Source organism: Pholis gunnellus (assembly GCF_910591455.1).
Source record: "Pholis gunnellus genome assembly, chromosome: 12".
Taxonomy (NCBI): domain Eukaryota; kingdom Metazoa; phylum Chordata; class Actinopteri; order Perciformes; family Pholidae; genus Pholis; species Pholis gunnellus.
The window spans coordinates 13,529,414-13,553,472 of NC_136539.1; the positions used below are offsets into that span (position 1 = coordinate 13,529,414).

The 24,059-nt window shown below is 40.1% G+C and overlaps 1 protein-coding gene across 2 annotated transcripts; it reads left to right on the forward strand.

The window, feature by feature from the left end:
* Positions 1–832: 832 nt before the first annotated feature.
* On the forward strand, positions 833–21,245 carry stk39 (serine threonine kinase 39; the record flags this gene model as incomplete). Of its 2 annotated transcripts, XM_079170481.1 has the most annotated exons (18): positions 833–942; positions 2,481–2,589; positions 2,900–3,008; positions 3,621–3,759; positions 4,184–4,239; positions 4,536–4,645; positions 4,818–4,919; positions 5,663–5,796; positions 5,942–5,990; positions 6,866–6,931; positions 9,726–9,848; positions 10,615–10,644; positions 11,098–11,154; positions 11,853–11,914; positions 17,108–17,160; positions 17,332–17,400; positions 18,282–18,346; positions 21,058–21,245. In XM_079170481.1, the coding sequence occupies 18 exons, from the start codon at positions 833–835 to the stop codon at positions 21,130–21,132; spliced, it is 1,518 nt and encodes a 505-aa protein (XP_079026607.1). In that variant the 3' UTR covers positions 21,133–21,245. The 2 variants fall into 2 exon arrangements, with proteins under 2 accessions (XP_079026607.1, XP_079026606.1); XM_079170480.1 differs by lacking the exon at positions 10,615–10,644 and having other exon boundaries at positions 9,726–9,881.
* Positions 21,246–24,059: the final 2,814 nt, after the last annotated feature.

The window sequence follows — 24,059 nt, forward strand, 5'->3', positions numbered from 1 at the left end:
GAGTAATATACCATCATAATATATGATACACTTTCTGCTAAATTTAAGTAATCTGTAGTATAATTGCAGAGAAATTACAAATACCATTACAAAACACATATTCATATTCGAATTGACTTTTTAATCGATGACTCAATAAACAACATCAATCTTATGTCTATTTACCTCTTGAATTACACATTTCTCATGTATGCTCAAATGTCCAGTATGGAGCAGTGGTGACTACTTTGTCCCCAGTCACCATCATACACTACTAGACAATACACAGAGGTAGTGGTGCCATCTACTGGCCAGTGTCGACAACGTCTCTTGCAGTCTTGACTACATGTGACATTATGAAATCGTCACACATACGTATTACTGTCTCACACAAAGCAGCTGCCAAGTCGTTGTACCAGATAATAATAAATCAACTCCAAGGGCAGTGTTTTAAATATAATAGCTGCTCAATAAATTAACTGCAAATTATTTTAAATCAGGGTGCCTTTGAATCGCCTGGTAGTCTCCTAATATTATATTATATATTGTATATAACATACAGTCTTCGGCATTGGGCCATTGAGAAGTCAACTGGCATGTCACCGGTGCGGTAACGTTACAGTGTGCGTTCGTGTGCGTGCGCATGTGTACGGCCCGTTATTTTCCGGGTTGTGTCTCATCGCTCTGCTGCAGCCGCCAGATGACATTTGTAGTGAGGAGGTGAGGTCAAGTTTGACTCTCTCTCTCTCTATCGCTCTCTATCTCTCTCTCTCTCGTTCTCTCTTTCTCCCTTTCTCTCGCGGTCTGTCTGTCTGTGAGAGAGGCTTCTAGCTGGCGCAGAATCATCCTCATCATGGCGGATCAAGGCGAAGCTCCGGCTCCTGTCCTCCACCCGCAACCAGCGCTGACAACCAGCTGGCCAATTACCAGGGAGTCGTACGAGCTGCAGGAAGTCATAGGTTAGTACCCGGAGATGCGATGCATGCTGTAAATGATCACGGAAAGGCATTACGCGGCGGGTTATCAGCCGCGGGTGAAGATGAGGGGCCTACCGGCTTTTTCCCCCCTTCATATTCAGTAGCCTCCTCCAATGCTTTGCAATGCGGATGTGATCAGAGAGCAGCGGTACATCAGCTGTGTTTGTGACCCCGATCAAGTCAAATCTGTTGAAATGCAGCTTACTGCACGTGGTCGTAAATGTCACTTCCACTCAGTGCGATCTTAGCCGTTTGGATGCGCGTTTATGGCACGTGTCCATTTTATTAGCCATTAGTAACATCACAGATGCTGTGTAAAGCCCACAATGTGTTATTTCACGTGTGTTGTCTGTGATGGCACTTAAACAGAATTAAATAGCCTTTCCCATCAACTCAAGACAAGTGGGCAATGTTTCAAATGTAACATGTCTAATAATGATACAGTTAATCATGTTTATGATCATAATAGTAATTGTTTTAATAGTGGAAAAATATTTTAACATCACTAAAACTTTGAGTTAAGCTCTTACAATCGCAACAGTCTTGGGTCAAAGACAGAGGGAATTTACACACGCTCTCTCACTTGTTAAGACTGGTTTATAGCTGGTTTATAGCTAAAATAAACACATTTAACAATATATAGTCTGCATGTTCCGTTATCATGATTGACCTTGTGGTTTATGTGTTTCCGGCACTATTACTTGGGAGGCTGTGGTTGCGCCTGTAGATTATGAAATAGTTATATATAGCCTACTGTAGTATTTTCTTTTGTATTTTCTTCCTGTAATTCAACTTTTTCGGAGTTTAAAAAAGTTCTTGTGTCCCAGCATAAATCACAGAATGCTCACTTCCAGTCTTATCGTGAACTTGCTTATTTTTAGAAATATTCATTTCGAAATAACCCGACGATGAAAATCTCAAATGTTCTGAAAAGGCACAAAGGGAAGTTGCCTGAACATTTTTGGCACAGGCCCGCACAGTGCAGATGAGCTAACATGTCATAGCATTACTGATAAGAAGCAGCGCCACAGCTGTGTGCTGCTGACTGTGATGAGTTGGTGAGAAACCCCCCCAACCCCCCCCCCCCCAACCCCCCCCCCCCCTCTCTGTTCTCATAATCGACTGTTAGGCAGTCAGATCTCATGTGTTCTCACCTTATCTACCACTAACAGTTGGAAAGGCAATATGCTGTGTGTCGCAGCTTCTTGGTGTGAACACCTTCCCTACCCCGGCGTGGCCTGATTTGTAATGAGCCAAGTAAACAACCCGTCACATTGCAGAACAAAATAGTGCCGTTCTCAAAGTCAGCTTATGTCATTGTCAGCCAGCACGCATGAAAGATGAATACCATAACATAAACACGAAACCCGAGGAACAGAGGGCCAGACAAATACCAGAAAGCCACAGAGCGATGCTGAATTTAAGAGTTTAGAGGATAATACGCTTCCACACGTGTGTGCTGTGAGTCCCTCTTTGCTCCTAAACACTTTGTCCGGACTCTGTTGTGCCTGTGATTCCAGGCAGCGGGGCCACAGCTGTGGTGCAGGCGGCCCTCTGTACCCCCAGACAGGAGCGCGTCGCCATAAAGAGAATAAACCTGGAGAAATGCCAGACCAGCATGGATGAGCTATTGGTGAGTACAATAAATACAGGCTTATTTTCTAAGTGGGTGTTTTTGTATTACTATCGAATGCTGTACTGCTACTTTTCGTCTGATAGATATAATTATTGTTCCGTGTAAGTTTGAATAACGATATTTGTTCATACACCTCAGGGATTGTGATACTGAATCATTTGCTGCAAGGCTGTGTGCTTTGTTGTAAAAGGTCCTGTTGCCAAGGCTTCTTTTAGATTGTTACGAACAAAATGCAAGTTGTGATTAAAAGACAAGTTCACTGAAACATCATTTGACATGTCATCCTGTTCTTTCTCTCGCACAATAGAAAGAAATCCAGGCAATGAGCCAGTGCAACCATCCCAATGTTGTCACCTACTACACCTCCTTTGTGGTGAAGGATGAACTTTGGTTAGTCATGAAGCTTCTGAGTGGAGGTAAGCTTCTGCTGCCAAATCCTACCGCTGGCTTGATAATACATGAAAGCTCAGTGAATGTGATGATAATACATGATTGTGCTTTGATCTGCTGATGACAATATAACAGCTGTCTGGGTAATAACTCCCTCATACTGTATACTTGTCTCAAATGAAAAACGGTGCAGTCATTCTCTGTATGCTAATTGTCTTTTGTCTACGTTAATTACCATCGTGTACTTATGATTCAGATGATTGTTGAAAAGTTTTGTTTGAATAAAATAATCAAAAAGAGATATCCAATCAGTGTTTAACCACTAGTTCCCATTATATACCCATCAGAGCTAAATCTTTAAAAAGTATTCTTTCAGCACAGTGTTTAGACTGGCTTTATTCCAGTTATTAGGAAGCAGCAGCACAGACTTGGTTGCATGTTATCGTAAATAGCTTACGGCGCTCACTTGTGAAGGAAGTACAGCAGTGATCACTTTAATCTACTGCTTTCTACGTTTTACTGTCTAAAGGACAACAAAACAATGAACAGAAGCTGAAATATTCGTGCCTGGATATTGATTGTGTAATGATGTGAAAAAACAAACTGAATGTCTTTGTTGTTCTGCGGTGTCTTTTTAGGCTCTATGCTGGATATAATTAAGCACACAAACAAAGAAGAGGACAGAAATCGAGCGCTCGATGAGCCTATAATTGCTTCTATATTAAAAGAAGTCCTCGAAGGCCTGGACTACCTGCACAGACACGGCCAGATTCACCGGTAACACTTTCAACATTATAACTTGTTGATTGTTAGTTTTTGAGTAGTTTATTGTGAGAATTAAGAAACTCATTTTAAGACAACTTAGCAACGACGATCCCAGTGGAAAATGTTCAAATGTATAGAACGTATAAACATATAAAATGTTGTCACTCTCTGGATAAGAGAACAAACAAATGCCTAAAGTTATAAGGAAAATGTAAAATTGGGTATTCTGGTAATTATATTTCTTGGCAAGCAGTGCAGTGGTTGAGTTCTCTGTATTTCAAGGTCACTGAGAGACGGGCTTAAACCCCCGTCAGCCCCTTGGGCAGAGTTCCAGATGGTGGTGGGCTGTGGTGGGACTCGTTTGCACGAACGGAAGAATCAATGCTTTTCCACATGACTTTGTTGTTTGACTGTGTTTGTGTTTTGTTGACCTCAGGGATGTGAAAGCTGGGAACATACTACTAGGAGAAGATGGATCTGTTCAGATTGCAGGTGTGTTGAACGTGAATACTCCGGTTGTACTCTGGTCTTCTTGAAGTTGATCAAACTAAAAGCATGGCTGCCTAAAAGATGGAGCTGAATTCACAGATTTGAGGAACTAATAAAGAAAGTGATTCATCTTTAGATTAGTTTACACGTGAAGGTAGTTTGACACAGAATTTTGAATTTGTATACATATATATTGTCTCTTTTATGTTTGATAAAAAAAAAGCCTTGACTGCAGCCGTGTTCATTTCGACATACCCGTTGGATTCAGGTATCAGTTGGTTGTTTATCTCTATTTTCAGATTTTGGAGTAAGCGCATTCCTAGCCACAGGGGGAGATATGACTCGAAATAAAGTACGAAAGACCTTTGTTGGCACGCCATGTTGGATGGCGCCGGAGGTGATGGAACAGGTGAGTCTATCTCTATCCATACGGAAAGGCAGCTGCTGGTGACGTCACACAGTTCAACATTATCTCACTCGAAATGCGTTTGCCTGAGCTTGCTTCTGCTATGACAAACGTAAAGCTCTAGAGATTTTAAGTGTGTTTGATTTGACAGATTATTGTAATTCTATACCCACAGGTTCGAGGCTATGATTTCAAAGCAGATATATGGAGCTTTGGAATTACAGCCATAGAGTTAGCAACAGGCTCTGCACCCTATCACCGCTACCCTCCCATGAAGGTGAGTGTTCTGGATGTGATTATAAGGAGTTATTTAATCAGTGTGGTGTCCTAATCACAGACATTTTTGTAGCTTTCACCAGCACTCAAAGGAAAGTAGAAAGCAGTGCCCATGAACTCATGGCTGACTAAACTTTCCTCTAAACCAGGGGTGTCAAACTCATTGTCGCTCTGGGGCCACATCAGCATCATGGTTGCCCCCAAAGGGCCGGTTGTCGGGGGGGGGGGGGGGGGGGGGGGGGGGTGCTGCCCCTTCTTCGTCGGCGGGGAGGGGGGCTGCTGCTGCTGCTGCTGCCACATACGCTGGTGGAGGTGTGCGCGGCGCGTGCGGATCGGGGAGGAGCTCCGCCGTGCGCGATACAACGGATATTTGTAAATTGTCCGACTTTTACATTTTTTTTTTTTGCTGGCGGATTCGCGGGCCACATAAAATGACGTGGCGGGCCGGATCCGGCCCGCGGGCCGTATGTTTGACACCCCTGCTCTAAACCAACTTGTTTCTGTGAAGTTTCATCTTCAGCAGAGAGACTTGACACATTCTGACTTGCTTAGTTTTTCCAATTTGAGGCAAAAAGAAGCAACTAATCAAGAGGCAACCTTTTATTTACAGGAAGCTGTTGCTTTTACTTTCCACAACATTTCTTCTACAGTTTCCTGCTTTGACTTTATTCTCCTCATCTACAATATTTGTGTTGCTGCTGACATGTGCGGGCGGTTTTGACCATTTCTTATTTTGTCTTTCAGGTTTTAATGCTTACCCTACAGAATGATCCGCCCACTCTAGAGACGGGAGTAGAAGACAAGGAAATGCTAAAAAGATACGGCAAATCGTTTAGAAAGCTAATAACTATGTGCCTTCAGAAGGATCCTGCCAAAAGGTGAGCGCCACCTTCCATACATCAACCAAAATATTTCAGTGAAGAGAGCTGATGCAATTCGTGGTCAATGAAAAACACCTGATTAACATTCAGAGAGAGCTGTGTTGTGATGTATTTTCAACAGTGTACTTTTCTCTATCTTTAGGCCTACAGCCGCAGAGCTTTTGAAGTGTAAATTATTCCAAAAGGCCAAGGTATTTGTTTTATCCATCTTTGCAGGTTTTGTTATTTCACTTATGGCCTCGTGCCAACTCCAGCAGTGATTTAACCCTTCATGTTGAGGTGTTTTGATACGTTTATGATGGTTATACCTACTTTGATACATCATACAGTATATAAAGTGTACAAGAACACTGTATTTGTCATCATATACTATTGTAGAAATAATGATGGTAAAAGCAAAACTTAAATCTTTCCCTCAATTCTATATATTTTACTGTGTTCGCACTACGAGCGACATGACAACAATCTAGAGGTCACCTTCAACACTTTGGCTGTGTGACGGGCGTGACACGCTACCGATCAAAGTGGCGCTGGTCTCTACTTTCCTTAGCGCTCCAACAAAGCGGAGAAGCGTCAACCAATCATATGTTTTTGTTTCACCCTGTTTCGTTCCGTCCGAGCAACACTTGGCCGTTTTGTTGCTATTGTCGCTTGTAGTGTGAACTTATTGTCTATTTCTTTGTCAATAATTGATCATAATGATTTACAAGGGTGTCCTGATGTTCTAGTTCAGAGGCATGAAAAGCTTTTCAAAAGCTGAATATAATTAATGCAAAGTAGAGTAATTATCTGTATCGTCTAGGGTTTAGCAGGATCTAGTACTGCAACCTCACCGTATTGTTTCCATTCAAACTGGTTTAGTCACTGGTCTAACTTTGAACATTTTAAAGAGATGACTTAACCTTCAAACGTTCATACACCATTCAAACGTTAAAGCAAATACACTTCAAAACAGAACATTGTTTTGATTTTTGTGACTCATCATTAGGTTTTGATTAACGTAATCTGTCAATTCAGTAATTTAAATTATGATATTTTGATTTGTATTTGTGTTTTTCTCTTGCAGAACAAAGAATATTTGGTTGAGAAGCTTTTGTGTCGCGCACCAAAGATTTCCCAGAGAGCGAAGAAGGTATGTTTACACAAACAGTCCCTGTAAAATAACTCAGTTATTGACTAAACATGAACAAATTATGGCAGAGTGCTGGGATCGACTGAAGTCCACCATTTACAGTCAACACAAGCTACGCACTCTTGACTTTCTTCAGTACCTTAAAACACTTTGTGCCTAAACTGTTGTGTAGATTATGTAAAAATATGGGCCACAGCAGCGGGAGAGTCAAACGGCATAGATGTACTTACATCTCGCATCAGTAGCTCAAAGTGCGGCTCTCTGCATGTGGCACACTAAAAGACAAACGGGATTCAATTAATTGATAACATTAGGTAACACAAAGGAGCACTCTAATGTCAAGGTTGCTTGCCTTAGTTGCCCACTGGTCACAGTTTAATGGGAGGAAGTGCAGTTTTCAGGCACAGCTGATATTGGCTTCACATAACACTCCGCCTGGATGCCCAGGACAGGAATGGGATCAGAGAGCCATTGCCGGAAGGCAGAGTTGCCACGTGGAGGGGTGGAAATTCACTGACTGCTGGGGAGTAAATGGAGGGCATAGTGGATAGCAGGGCTCCTACTGTGTATGACGTTAATGCTACGCACAGACAGGACAGGGTGTCAATAAAGAGGGAGGCAACTGTTGTGGGAGTGGCAGTATGTTGTTGAGGTTTGTTGATGGGTAAAGCGGTAACTACATGGCACATTTGGCAGTCACTACAATGAATGGAAAGGCACTTATTGCTAATTTATTAAGTTGTGTCAATACAGTGTATTACAGCCACCAGCATCTGGACTGTGTTTACATCTCTGAATCAAATGACGTGAGATTGGATCCAAAACGATGGCGCTTTGCGAATGCACTTTTACGAGTATAACTCATATGCTGTGGAGTCATTTTAGCCCAAAATGGAAACGCTTACTGTTATCAATACACTTTACTTTGATGCGTGAACAATAGACAGCATGCACAGTAAATACAGCCAGGTGATGTCTGGTTCACTTGATATGTTCTGGTGGATGAAATGTACGAGCCACAGAGCCACTGACCTTGTTGTTTTGTGCTGATTTGACCTACGGAGTCATCTACCTTATTCATGAAGCAAACATTACCCAAAGCTTGCAGAGCCAGACTGCTGATACATAACCACACGCTTTAAATGATACCCAACTTCTCCTTGATTATTGAATGAAAAGGAGATGACAGATCGTCCGGTCAGCTGTCACCAACGAAGTAATTTGAAATGAATACTTGTATGAAAAGGAGGGAGAAACTCAGGAATGGTTTCCCTGAAAATAGGAAGGAACGGGAGGAATACAGGAAATATTCTCTATAATTACCTCCTATTTGAAATTTGACTGTAAAAAAACGAGTAATTTAATATAAAGTTACTACTAGGTACATGTGAGTTGAGTAACCAGCAGAGGGCACCCTGACACCCACAATACAGTCTTTATTGTTTAAAGATTAGACATTTTGGCCAACAACCAATGTGGGCTTGAATAAATGATTTGTTACTTCATGAAAAGTTGGAACTTATAAAAGGATTGATATTGAGTCCAAATGTATGGTCCAGTGTACAAATCATTGTGGACTACTGATTAAGTTCTGTATGGAAGCTTTTTGAAGCCTGATTTCAAATGCAGGGTCATTTTACCTGAAGGGGCTTCAGTTATCGTCAGTTATTGTTCTCTGCATATATCAGCATTTATCAACACTTTCACATTCTGAACAACGTTTCTATTCATACTCAAAATACATTTTCATACATTTTACAGTGGGATGATTTTGGTGTCGGTCTGCTGATCATGTGTGGCTGCTGGGTGCATTGATCTGTGTCTGTTTTGCTCAAGGACCCTGAGAAGGACTGGGGGGAACCTTGGCTCTATGTCTGGTTTGGAAAAATAACCTCACAGTACCACAGCACAGCGTTAATGCTTCTTTAACTTGAACTCAGTTTAACGCTGGGGCATTTATATACCCTGGCCCTTACAGCTACGTATGTGCTGTCCTTTCCGTAACGCTGGTGTTCTCATATCTTACCTCATACTGCTACACTCGTCACGTGCTTCTTGCCTTACACACTCCTCCAGACTGTAGAGCTGCAACAAGTCACAGGCTTTACCAATGACTCTGATTTATGGAGTTTTGTCGCTTGTCGCTGTACCCAAGCTGAGCTTACTAAACTGATTCAATTACTCAAAGCAACTGTATGGTTTCCATTATGGTGCTGAGCAGTTTTGTGTGTCAGCAAAGTGTGTACCAGCAATGTTGTGATGACATTCATACCAGTAACCTTTGAAAATGAGCCAACAGTATGTACAACCTACAATATTTGTTATGTCGTTAAGAGATCTTTTTTAATTATTACAAATTACATAACAAATTATTTTCGTTTTAAAAGAAACTTTTTTGTTAACAGAAGACTTTATCTTTACCGATGTAGGCTACAATGCAATTTATCTTGTTACAAGTGTTATGTTGCGATAAAAAGAAAAGTTTTTTGTAAAAACTACATCATTTGGTATGTAGTAATAACGAGAAAACTGGCCAGATTCTTTGGTGGCAGCAATATGTTGCAGTCAGATTAATGAAACAGGCTCAGTGAGTTGAATGTGGCTTTGCAAATAAACTTATGTTACAAACATGCAGCTGGGGTTTGCCAGTTGTTTTTCTCCGCTCATCACAGGGGTTCCAGTGCTCTAAAATGAAGAGCTACGAGGATCATGGGTAAACCACAATGTACACACGTGTTCAATTAACAACTATGAATGACGTCATTAAGTGTGCTGGCCGTGTGTCACGTTCCAGGTGCGGAGAGTCCCGGGCTCCAGTGGCCACCTGCACAAGACGGAAGATGGAGACTGGGAGTGGAGCGACGACGAGCTGGACGAGAGCAGTGAGGAGGGCAAGGCCGCGGTGAACCAGGGCAGGGTAAGTGGGACTCCACGAAGGCCAGCCTCAGCAGTGTGTATTCTCTCATATTTACTCAGGATTCTTATCGTCGTCTTCAAATGAACAAGTGTTATTAACGTTTATAACACATCATTCCTCATCAAGATTATTTTTTAGATTCAGCCTCATTTGTCATTGTAACAGAACTACAACATGCACATTGATATTCAGACTTTAAGTAATTAAGGTGTTGTTACCGGTACGTTATGTAGCCTCCCCTCTGTCTTTGAACCTGCACATTCCTTCCCTCCCTGATCAGTACGTTTTTTTTTTTTTTTTTTGGGAGAGCAGATGGCTTATCTCTGAGAGCCTGTCATAAGGTGGCTGTAATGAGCTGGAGGATAGCTGCAAGGATTTAAGACAGGAGGAAGTAGGCAGCCATGATCAAAGAGCCCTTTGATAAAGATTCCCAGCTTTAATGTATGATGCAACAAATCACATGTTACCAGGAGTTAAGATGAAGTTTAAGATGTTTTACGTTGTTGATGATAGCATTTTAACAAGGTTGTGTTTTTAGTTTCCTTTCATCGATCACAGGCTTGTTTCTGATGATAGCAGTTGTACTGTTATTTAAAAAGAGAAGCAAAAAACAGTTTTGGACTGAAAACTGGAGAAACAGATATTTAAAAACTAAGGTGTACATTACAAGATGTTTGCCCATTGAGACACTGAAAAAGGAAATAAATCCTTATTATTGCTGTGTGATATAAAACAATGTAAATGTGTGTTTGATTTTTCCCTCCAGTCACGAAGGGTCAGAGATGAGGCCAAAGATGTAAGTTAGCTCTCTCATACACCAATTTTAAAATGCAACCAGAAATATAAATACTTGTTTTGTATTTTGGTGAAAAGTCAAGTAGACCAATAAGCCTTATCCTTTCTGCTGCTGTTTAACTTGATATCTTAGCAGAAGGGTATTTTTGGAAGTGCAATTAAATTGCCTACTTTGACTGACGCTTGTGTAAGAATAATGAACTTAATTAGGAATGTTTATTGAACCACGCACATTTTTATGCAGTTTAATCAAAACAGTCAAGCACCTGTTTTAGAGTCTGACAAAGCCATCAAATTGCTCCTCACTGATTATTTTGAGATGACTTTCCTGTGCCAACATCTTTTTAATATATATATATTATATATGTATATATATATATATCATTTTGTATTTCTTTTTACCAAGGATGTAATTGCATTTTCACAATAATGCCTCTCATTATGTTCCTCCTAGAATGAGGAGAATGCCAACAATGTTCCTATTGAAGGGTTGTCTATTCAGCATCCCCAGGTGAGGGATTCAGCAGCAGCACTAATTTGTCATGATTCAACGACCTTGATGCCACAGTGATTGCCTGTGTGTGTGTGTGTGTGTGTGTGTGTACGTCCGTGGGTGTGCATACTGCTCTATGCTTGTGTGTGTGTGTCTGACTGTCTGTGCATGCGTGTAGGTAGGAGGATATGTGCGTGTGTACATGTATGAATGTTGGTCTCCTGGAGGGATGCTCTCAGCAGTAGTAACTCAGAGTAAATGGCTGTCTGCCTGACTGTGTCAACTCAGTGCCCGAGTGTATCTCATCTAAAGACTCACTGCCATCGCAACCTATTTTCTTTGTTTTACGTAGTCAGGAATGCAATGTTAAAGTCAACACTGGTATCAGATCGGTGCTCGTTATTGGCCAATATCCAAAGGCCAGGTATCGCCATCATCCCTTATGTATTGTTCCTTTTCTTTTCCCATACAACTTGTCCTGCAGCTGCGACAAACACGAGACATCTTTCAGAAAAATAAACCACATGGGCACCGTGTGCCGTCATTACATTTTTCTTCTGACTATATTTTCATCTTGCAGAACCTCTTTCTATGCGGTACAAGCTGTGCGCAAAGCTTCTTTCTTTTTACCATATAAAATGTTTTTGTTGGCCTGATCTCTATGTCCATTAGTGTGCCACGTAAACTGCCTCATCATCAGATGTTTTCTCATGCAGGTCGAACCGTATGGGAATACACCCTACATTGAAGGTGCTGTGAACATGGTGCTACGGCTAAGGTGAGACAGATAGTTCATCTCAGATCGTTTTCTCAATCATCGGTTGATACACAAGGCAATCTTCGCTGTTTCTGTGGAGTATAAGCTGAAATGCATAAAATTAGTTATTATGTTTCTGCATGCATCATCACTTCGCTTTGTCCGAAACATGCAGGCCATTAATAGAGCTAATGATCTTCGCCTGCTAGGGAGGGGATCTGGCATAGTCATGGATCCTTTCATCTCCCTTTGCCTCACCGGTTGTGTTGTAGGGAGGAGTGGGTTACGCTCCATTGGTTTTCTGGCTCTGCTCCAAAATCTGCTTTCCGTCTTTCATAGCACCCGTTGCTTCTTGCTTTAGTATCCCAGGCCTTGCTGCTCACGAATACATTTTAATGGCAAAGTGGAGGCTTGTGATTTTGGCCTCAGAATGATCAATGTAGACACTTCCTGTTGGAAAACAACAACATGTTGCTCCCTTTTACTGTAACATATGTAATAAGGGAACGCAAGGCAAGTGTACACGTTACAAATATAATACCTGTATATCATATACATTATATCGTCTCTCTTACTAAGGCTTAGTAGGTATGCAAACACACCAATAGAGAAAGAGAGAGGACATTTTAGGGGTTCAACACACAGACAATAGTGCATTTCTTGACTGTAGCATTGCTTGTAGAACAGAACAGATCTGAAACGCACTCTGCCGGCATGCAACAGGGGGCAGCTAACTGTTGGCTGGTGAAGAGTCATTATTCTAACCTGGTGATTAAAATTAATTGTCAGTTTTGATGGTTTGGTCTATTTAAGTGTTGTGTTTGCTCAATCTGTGGACTTTATAGCGCAAACACAAGATGCAAATTAGATGTGGTTATATCAATTACTACAATTAAAACATAAACTCCCATTGCAGCTTGTATTAAACAAAAGAAAAGAAGTACTGTTATCCTGTTAACTTCAGAATGAGTTTTTAAAAAAGGTGTCAAAGCAGAGTTAGGTGGAAAATGAATTAAATTCGACAGAGAAATGCATTCACTGTATTTAATATAATCCCAGGATTAGGCTGTCAGATCATCTCTCTGGTCTGTCAGGTGGAATATTCAGTATTAGAGATGCAAACATGTGACGGATGCCTTCTTAGATGTAAAGCCATGAAGCCTGATCACATTTATTCTTCAACATATGAGGTTTTCAAATGCAAATGTAGCCCTGGTGGATTATCGTGGCCTTTCACTCTACACTCTTCTTTGACATGCTCTCCAGTACGATATAGGATAGGATTTTCCTATTATGCTTTGTATTCTTCTTGACTAAAAATAATGCAGTTGAAAGAACATCACATTATATTTGATGTAGCAGCAAGATACAAAAAAACCTTTTGAATGGATTAATAACATATCAATATCAAGCCTCTCCTCGTGTACAATTTATCCTACAAATGCTGTTCTTTATACTACCAACCATCTGAACAGCAGATGCTGACTTGGAGGCAAGGGAACAGGTGCTGAGCTATTCATCTCTAGTTGAGAAAATGTTTCTTAAAGAGAATATTGACTCTTCTTATTGTTGAAAGAGTTTTGGTGGGCGTGTGTTCAAGTGAATCAGCACAGACGGTATTATAAGATGAGAGACTGCATCATCTTTTTTGATTTTCTTTGGCTGTGTTCCTGTGTTTTGGGGGCAGAACAAGAGATATATGGTCACAAATAGTGTGCTGTATTTGAGAAACGTTTTTTGTTGTTGTTGCATTTGTTGAAATTCTCTTTACATCCCAACAGCAATCAATAGATGATATGCTCTGACAAAAAAATGTTAAATAGTGAATCCATGAAGATAATTGCATCTGAGAGAGCAAAATAAACAGCTAGATTGTCTCCACTCTCTTCTGATAAGGGAGTTTAGCTGATTAGCGTGAATTTATGGTAATACGATCCCCTCTGTAGCGGAATTGGGGGAACAGCAGCATGATTGGATATTTGTCAACATCTCTCTTGGAACTCATTCAATCTTTTTCCTTTTTTTTATTACAAAGGCACAGAGGTCTCCCGAGAAGAGTATAGTCAGCAGTTTGAAGGAGAAGTTCAGACTTGCATAATATGCTTGCTGTTGGTGCATTGTCATTGGAGCTTAAATCGCCAAAATAGCACAGACGCAAATTGATTTCACAAAGCAGTTCAGTCTGGAGGTGACACTTGCATGTTCTCTAAAGGTTCTTCTGTGTAATAGGGTAACTAGATCTCGACATAATTATGTCATAGTAGCTCCTAAAATAGCTTCTTGATCAATGTTAGAGAAACATTGGTGCCTGCAATGTCATACATTAGCCTGACGTTTACAGCTTGCTGCCGTCTCACTGCTAGTACAATAACAAGTCCATGATCCCTCATTCGTTATAAGCCCTCGGGATCCGCTAGCAATTAGTTAGAATGAATTAACTGGATGTGACCTCTGACAGCCAGCTTCCTCTCCAGTGCCTGGGAAGAAGGGAAACCCCCGTCTCACGCGGCATAAGCAAAGTTATTATCAAAGTTGAGAAGAAAAGGGGAAATGAAAGAAATAAAGACAATACAGAGGTGACAAAGAAAATACCACAACATGGCTGGACCTCCGATATCATGTCACCCAATGTATTTAGCTGTGTCTTGACTGGTTTCATCTGCAAATAGATAATTGAGAGACTAGAGGATTTTTTTCCAATAATTAATAACAAATACCCTGGTTCTTTCCAGGAAGATGCTTGGAAATGATAAGGAAAATATAGGGAAATTATTGATCCTTAAAATATAGCTTTACCAGTAAGGGTTAGTTGCATCCCTTTTAATCCCTTTTAATGTTTCAACACACAGTTTTTTGCAAGTACAACACTTATTTTATCTGTGCAAAACCTGGATTTAATCTCTAATTAGTGCATATAATTGCTTGCCTGAACGTATTCCTTTTCATATGCTTTCTGCCATGTGATATGCTGTTAAGATATGAGATTTAGGTACTTTTTCATGTCATAACAGTGGATCCTCTATATTAACTGTTTTGTTAGTGTGCGTAAGAAATGTGCCTCTCTGTCAGTGTGACATGAAGTGTGGAGTAAAGCTGTGTAGTATCAACACAGCAGGCCCTACTGTGTTGAAAAATGCAACACACATATGCCCTGCTGAGTAGGGCATATGTGTGTTGCATTTTTCTGCGATATATTTATTTTTCCTGCCTGAAAATACCAGTTGGCTCCACTGCCACCTCTGTGACAGCCAGCAATGCGTGTCTGGGATGTATTGACAAACCATACCTGGTGTACATGTGGGACTATTTTAAAAGATTGTTTGCTAATTAAATGTTTTTTGAAGCCTTTACCTGAAAGCACAGGCATGTTTAGTAGTGAGTAGGCAGTATGATCACGCTGTACCTTTTTTTGTTCAAAATGATTTGTCATAAACCTGTCATTGTCCAGTCCAAATGTTGGGTGGGTGGGTGGAATGCTAATGTTACTGCTGTTGAACTAGAGAAACATTCACTCTTCAGAGTGGTATTTAAAAAGGATGCAGATTTTAGTCATGATTTATTTGGGAACGATTTTGATCCTCTTTACATACATGTTGCCTCGGCAGCCTTGGCAATTTGCACCCTCTGCTTCCTCTCCTGGGAAAATAAATGTTGTTTACGTCCATCTGCTCCACTGCTGCTCTGCTTTTTACCGATTTTTTTCTTTTTCAAAATGTAGTTGATAGTAAATTCTCACTCCCACCGTGTTGTACAGACTTTCTACTAACAAACTCATTGCAGATATGTCTTTACTTACGAATGTGTTGAATTATGGCTCTAATCTCAACTGAAAGTCGTGGGCTGGCCGTGCGATTTATTTAACCAGTCTACAAACCAAATGAATCTTCTCCTACCACACTTTCTTTTGGACAGCACTGCACGTCCTGCATTTATCAGCACCCGGCTACTCCCCCGTCACACACACATTTTGAAGACCGATTTCAAATGCAAGTGATGCAAATGAATGCAAGCTGATGCTGCAAAGAGGCTGCAGGGCACATTTCATTGATGCAATCAAGCAAGCTGGATTGATACGTTTTTTACATTGTACTGCAGTCTAGGGTTGAGGATACGATGTACCACCTCACAGTTGCAGCTACATTATGGCATTACGTAAAAACTAAAATCACATTGAGTCGCAGATGCCAACATTTCCTCTAGTTCTTCATTTACAGTAGTTTTGAGTTTAGTTTACAGTAACCTTTTTTATCTCCTCTTTCATCTCAGTGGATGCAGCAGGTGTGAGGTATGCAGGAAAAGCAGTTTGACATGTCTTCTGCACGTTCTCTGTAGTTTGTTCATCCAGTGCTACAGCACATTTTCCCCCCAGGTGATCTGCTTTCATGGTAACCAATATTGTCTTTATAAAGTAAGGAAAAATTCATTTTCAGTATAATGTCCATTACCTTTTTGTGGCAGCAGATTTACCTAATCATTGTAAAAGGTGAGCAATGAATCAAACTGACTGTGTGACATGAGAGGAGTAGCTGGTAGTGACATCATCTCTTCGGAGCATTTTAGTGCCTTTCAGCTCGTTTATTTGGTTTTCCTGCCAGTGAATTTACTGTTTTAGTTCACTCTCACAGCTCCTATCATTGCCTTTTCCAGCAAAAAAAAAAAGCCCAATAAAATCCTGTCCCGGCACCCACTGACACACTGACAAAGATTGTGACTGGCAGGTGTACACAGGGGAGCAAAAATGTAGCAGTTATTATTATATTTTCCAAAAGCAGCATCTAAAGTAGAGCAGATATTGGACTGCCATTTGTCAGGTGAACACAAACACAACTCAAAATGAATGTTAATATTGCTGCTTGGAGATTAACTATACCACTGTTGGCAGCATGTTCACCACATCAATTCATGATAGTATGTCAATGTTGGGTTTACAGCTTATTTCCACTGCCCCCAAGTGGCCAAAAATAAATAATTGAATGCAGGTTCAGCTAGTTCACGTAAGTCATTTTCATCTCTCCACTCAGCCCGTCTCATGGTTGTTTCCAAATGTTCTGCAGCTTCAGTCATGTCTCTGCGTCCTTTACATGTTGCTCCTTGTTTTTGCTGCCACAGGAGACCCATAAAGACTCAGCTGTTAATAGACAGAGCGGCAACAAATGTATATCTGACATTTTAGATACTACTTGTGCAGTCACACCTTTCTGACTCTTCTTTCAGGAACTCCAGAAAGGAGCTTAATGACATCCGGTTTGAATTCACTCCTGGCCGAGGTAAGAGCTCTGCCTATATGGATTTAATGTGCTATTCCCTTTGCTGTGCATTGTTGTGTGGGTAATAGCAGTGTTTGTGCTCTTGACAGTATCAAATTCAATATCTTAACACAATTACCTTCTAAGGGGAATGCTGCAGGCCTAATATTTGTCATCTTACTCCCTCACTAGACACAGCTGAAGGCGTTTCCCAGGAACTGATCTCGGCCGGCCTGGTCAACGGGCTTGATGTTGTTGTTGGTAACGTTACACATTTTTATTCTGGTGAATTGTGTTGCCATACTGAGATGACATGGCGTTTTATTTCATTAGTCCACATAACCTGGCATAGCTAAAATACATAGAAATGACTATTTTTTTGTATACATTGCGTCTCAGATATGGTTTGGGACATGATCACATAAAAAATGTTCTGTTAAAAAAATACCCCTCTATGAACTTAAGGACATCTAACCAAAATGTGTTGAATCAGTTGTGTTACTTTGCCCACAGTTCTTTCAGCACTGCAAGATTCATCTTTTTATATATTTAATATAATAAAATAAATCATTTCTGGGGTGACGAAGTATCTCATATTTATTTTCCCAAGCAAATTCTCTCCAAAAATAAGGAATTGGTAAATTTGTGAATTTAATTAGACGTCTGTTTCCATTCTTCATCTGTTATTCGTGTTCCCAGCTTTTCTTCCTCTTTTATCTTTGAAGTACCAGCTGTTGTCTCTTCTTTCTCTTGTTAGATTTTATACCAGTGGCCATTGTATTTTTAAATGTTCCATTGTAGTAGCTCATGACAAGTTTCAAAAGTGGATGAATATTCTTTTATCTGTTTACTTTTTAAATTTTTGCAAGTATCTATAAAATGATTATTTGGAATATTATATTGTTAAGAAATATTTTCAAAAGAATCATATTCAGTGAACATTTGCCAGAATTAACTAATCCTTTTTTAGCCATAAAGACAGTATATATATTCATTTGGTTTAAAACATCTTCTAGTGTTATTACTGACACTAAACCTCTCTTCTTCTGTTGTACAACATGTACTGAAATCTACTCTTTATATTGTAAAACTTGTTTGATGTTATTTGAACATAATGTTATTGTATGCCCTTTACATTACAGTTTCTGCTAACCTTCAGAAGATTGTAGATGACCCAACTACCTACAAAGTATTGACCTTTAAGCTGGTGAGTTTCCAAATGATTGATGGCTGATGACAACCCTCCTGGGTTTATCCTGGTCGACAAAGTCAAGCCATAAACAGCTTTTTGATGAAAGGTTCATTGAGGAATGTGAGGGTTTGAGTTATTAGAAAGGCTTCAGCATGAACCGACATCTGTTGCTGAACGTTTTTCAGTTCATAAATTATTTGAAGAATGTTTGGTTAGTGTTACTTAATAGGAGGGGGCGTCGTTAATTAAGTTATGTAGGCGGAACAAAAAAAGCAGAACTCATCCAAGCAAAGTACAGCAGGCAGACAATGTGCAGCAAAAAAGGGCAAGCGCTTGGGTGTATTTTCGATAAAACAACTTAATTAGCTTTGCATGACGTAAGTGACTATTATGTTGAAGAATACTCCCAGCTACCGGATTGGGTGAAGACAATAACCCCATCCACACTCATTTCAAAAGAAGCTTTTTAGATGACGGTGGCTTTCTCTGGTACGAACGTTGCAGAAGATTGTTCTCCACTTTTTTTCAAAATGCACAGACAGAGAAAGACTCAGTGCAGGTCGCCTATGTGCCATTTTAATGAGTCACCTTTGTATGACTGTTAGAAAAACAGTGACAATTTGTGGGGGAAAAAAAGTCAATTATTTTGGATTTTACAAAAATATGTCATTTCTGTTTTATTGACCTTTCTGTAATTGTGGGTAAACAACATCTGTGCTTTGGGTCACAGTGCTTTACAAAGGACCTTTCTGCCATGTTTGCCTCGTCGGCAGCTAGTGAGTGTTGCCGGTGGACCAGTCTCTAGAGAGGCAGAGCGAGGCCGGTACGGGGCACGCCATGCAGATATATGGCCATGCTGCCATTTCCATATGTTAAACCTGTTCCACTGCAGACATTGTAAAATCCTCACTGCGGCTCAACTGTGCCTTTCTAAACCAAGAGTTACGAGTGCAGTGACACAAAACCCAGGGAGTGTGAATAATTACCCTCGCCACGGGGACTGTTCATAACACTTTATGCAGGCAATTTATGGTGTGGGTGGCACTAGAGCAACTTAATGACCTAAGTGAACAAGAGGTCACTATAGACTACCTCTTTTCACATCCCTCCATGTTGATCAGGTAACTGCAGAGCTCTCAGTCCCCCACAGAGATTGAGTGTCTCTCCCCAATCAGGTGTGAATTGCAAAAGGCCGGCAGGTGTTAGGCCACCCATTCACACTGGCTTTTCCACAGGAGGAGAGCTGAATGAAAAAGAAAAACTTCCTCCGACAGATCTAAATGCACACTGCCTTCGGTATTGCCTCTGCGAATAGCATCTCAGCCGCCTAAAATTGGGGTGAGATGCAGGTGCCGGAAGGTTGAACTGTGGGTAAAATAAATATTGTGCTTTTTCACTGGGAGCTGGTAAGTTTAGGGATGATGCAATACATGGCCGAAAATATGTGGACACCTCAAGATAGTTACAGCCTTTTTGAACGTTATAACCACGAGTGATTGTTGAACATTTTATTGCAAAATCATGGATAATACTCTGCTGCAATAACGGGATCCATTCCTGGGTTTTTCCCCATCCAGCCAGGAGTAGAGAAGATGGGGAGAGATGTTGGGTGATAAGACCTGCTTGCAGTTGGTGTTCATTTCAAAGGTGTCGGATGTTACCGAGGTCAGAGTGTTGGGCAGGCCGGTCAGGCTCCTCCACGCCAAAACACTTTCTTTATGGACCTCAGTTTTGCGCACGGGGGCATTGTCGTGTTAAAACAGGAAACAACCGAACCCAAACTGTAGCCAATGAAGTTAGAAACACAGTGTTACATTAAATATCATTGTATACTCGTGCATTAAGAATTCTTCATTGGAACTAAGGAGACGAACCATGAAAAGCAACCCCTGACCAAAAGTAGACATATTGATTGTTTGTATGATACATACAGTTCGATGATATATGATAAGTGATATAAATGTACAGATGTGCAGAGATCCAAGCACTTAAATTTCAAAATGTTTTATTTTCACATTTAATCCAACTGCATAATAGTGTTGTGACCGGATATACTGCTGCTGACATAGCACTAAAACTAGATCAGATTGGCTACTGGCCAGATGTTACTATCCACATTAAAAAACACTCACTGACATTATACAATTGTTAGTGTGCAATTTTTAAAAACCTTTTAGAACAATATCATTAAAATTTGCACGACCTAAAAATGACAGTTCGAAAATAATGCTCATTGTCAATAATACTCATGAAAAGAGCAAAACCAGCCACGCTTTAGTCCATTTCTCAATACTTACTTTAAGTAACAATTGTATACTGTTATCAATTATAAATAATAACTAAGAAAATAATAGTTTCCAAATGCATTTCATACTTTGATAAAAAAATAAATAAAAAAGGCTTAGTACGTTCCTAAAACAGCTGCTGTGGTTTTTAGAAAATGTTACTTAACAGGAGATAATTGATTGTTTTCAGATGCAGGTTTAAGAGGAATACGATGTATCAGGCTTTGGCTACACAGACACATTAGATGGTGGGATCAACTCATTCTATTTGTTTCAAAATCCACATTTTGGGAAGTAATAAACTTGCAGTTGTTTCAATCCCTTGTTCAATCCAGGGTGTAACACCACAGCGGTTCTAGGATTAGTTTTGTTGATGTTGATGAGAGTGTCAGGACGCGAAGTAGCAACGTTGACCCTCACCGTGTCTTCCTCCTCATGCAGGCTTCTGGCTGCGACGACACGGAGATCCCGGACGAGGTGAAGCTGATCGGCTTCGCACAGCTAAGTGTTAGCTGATGCCCTCTTCATGCCTGAAGCAGGTGAGACAGTGGGGAGACAGTTCAGGGCAGACAGACTGAGGAACATACCATCACTTCCTGCAACATCTTCCCCAGCACCCGACCTGAAAACTCACCCCCCCTCCCCCCTCCTCCCTCACTCCTTTTCACCTCCCCAGCCCCCCCCCCCCCCAGCTCGGCCACAGCCCCACCTACACCTCCTTAGCGCCAACTTCCCCGCTTACTGTCCCCTGACCTTTGACCTTAAAAACATTCCACGGCCTAGCGCACAAAGCGGGATCAGGAGACAGCCCAGGAACTTAAAAAGATGTACTCAGGTGGTGACATAAGGTGATTAAGATGTAGCTTTGAATGTTTTATTTTTTTTTTTTCTTTTACTTGTTTTACATCACATTACCTTTGTGCTCAGCAAAGCTCTCATTATTTATTGAAATGAGAAGGTATTTTTATGATGTTTCTCATGCTGTTTTGTTGCCATAGTGAAAACAAATGGACTGGCATCTCACAAGCACACTCATTTGTGGTGTTTCCCTGGAGTCTCTGACAGAATGTAAGATGTAGTTAATTTATGGGGAAAAGCACATTTTCACAATAACATAATGAATGTCTAAAAAGAGAATGAGTTGTATTTCTGTGTCAAGACCTGTTTTACACTGACAAGAAGGGAGCCATGTGCTTGAGAGTGCAGGAAAAAAAAAACAGAAGAGACCTGAATGCTACTGTGTTTAATTTGCTGCTCTTGACAGTGCTAAATGCTTCAAAATGTTAGAGGTGCCTTGTTCATTTTTCTGTGCCTAAGAAAGTAGACAATGAGTGAGCAGAACCTGCTGATTACCATTTCATTTCAAGTCAAGTATTTTAACTTAATGAGACAAGCTACAATGCACTTTTGGGCCTAGTGTGTGCACCCAACAAGCAGATGCTTAGCCCCTGGAGACAAGTTAACATGTGTGCTTTTGTCATCTGACACAAATGAAACACAACAGAACCTGCAGTCATGTAATCAGCTCTGGTTGACGTGTCTTCAGATGACAGGTTAATTGACAAAACCACAACAGTTTAATTTTCTTGCGCTGTCCTGCTGCACTACAAAACCCCTTGTTCCCAAAAATGTAGTAGTTAATAAAATGTACTGTATGACAATGCATCTGGAGATGAAACCAAAAGGCAACTATTGAAAGGGTGACAAGCCATTTGTTTGTCCAAACAAGTCCAGCTCTAAATTATTTTTAAGTATTGAGATGGTAAATATTAACTTCTACTTAATTCTTTATTATGAAGTAATTTATTGTGTTTTCTATGTACAGTATGTGTCCCATTTCAGCATATAACCCCTGTTCCCTCTCTATAATCAGCTGATGTCAAATTTCTGACGAAGAGCCACAATAAAGAATTGCTATTATTTAAAAACAAAAGTGTGGAGTTTTTACTATTAGCTCACAGTGTCATAGAATACTCAGTCACAACTTGATACCACATACCTTACAACTCAAATATCTCATGATTTTGAGGTTGATTTTTCAAATGTTATGATTTAGTGGATATTGGTTATAAAAGGCACAACTCTAAATTTTCCTCACGGCAGCATTTGGCAATTTTATACCATGGACTTTTAAATGAAGTACATTTTTTGAGATAGCCCAGTATCACAAATTTTCTTCAAGGGGTTTTACGATCTGCAGAGGATGCAATACCCTCTGCCCTTAGTCCTTTCATTCGATTAAGGAAAATGTCCCCACAAACCTCTCTAACAGGGAAATAAACAGGGAGGAAACCTCAGGAAGAGCTTCACAGAAGGGATCCCTCTTCCAGGATGGAATGATATAAAATAGATATAGTTTTCTGGAGAAAACAATCATGAGCAAAAGCAATATTTTTCCTCTTACAAATGAAAAGTTGAACTCACGAGCAACGAAATGCTCCATTGCTCAATTTAATACACTTCTTGTTCTCCAAACTTGGCAAACTTTAGATATATATTACTGTGTAACCAACAATATAGAGTGAGTTTGCTGACTTTTAAGACTCATCTCTAGCTTTTGTTAAACTATAACTTTAGATTTGTAGCCAAATCCGTTGTTCAAGAAGCTATGTAAGTTTGCTTCAAATAGCTAAATCATTTAAAATACTCTCTTCTGTGACCACAAAACAACCTGCTCTTTAATTACAAACTACTTCTTCTTCAATAAACTTAAAGTAACCTTCTGTAAATCTATAACAGGCGACAAGTGAAAGCAGTAATGTAACTTTAATTATTCAAGTATTTGTTTTTTAATATAAAAAACATACAATATATAACAACAACCCCTTGCGGGATGGATGCTTTTCACAGTAAATGTCACATTAGCTTTTAATACTACAAAACCCTTGAAAAAAGGAAATGAAAGTTTGGCCATGAAAGCCACATTTTCTGAGAAGCACAAAATCTTTCCATGACGTCAGAAGCAGCGCTTCAGTAATCACTGATATGCCAGATACATACAATAATACATCCAGTCTGTAATGGCCTTAGCTACAGCTAAACTCATACTTGCACGAAAATGATACTGTATTTCTCTTGATATATGGAGGATGGCGATGCGCTGAAATAGCTGCTGACATACAGCAATCATTAACCAAGAGCAGCAGCTGGAGTAATGAGCTGGTAGCTGAGACACACAATTACCTCAAGTACAAAAAAATGTCAAAGAGGAGAAAAAAACCCGAATGCATCTTAAAAACCAAAATATACATCTGGCTTTTTCGGAGAGAGGAGGCAGTGAAGTTATAAAAATATGTAAACAAAAACATCAGGCAAAATTCATGAATAAAATAACATCCTACATGGTTTCATTTTTAGCAATGCAAAGGAAAAATGATCAGTTAGAAAATATCAAATTAACTTTCAACGTGGTTTGGTCTGGTGGGAGACTTGACAATATACTG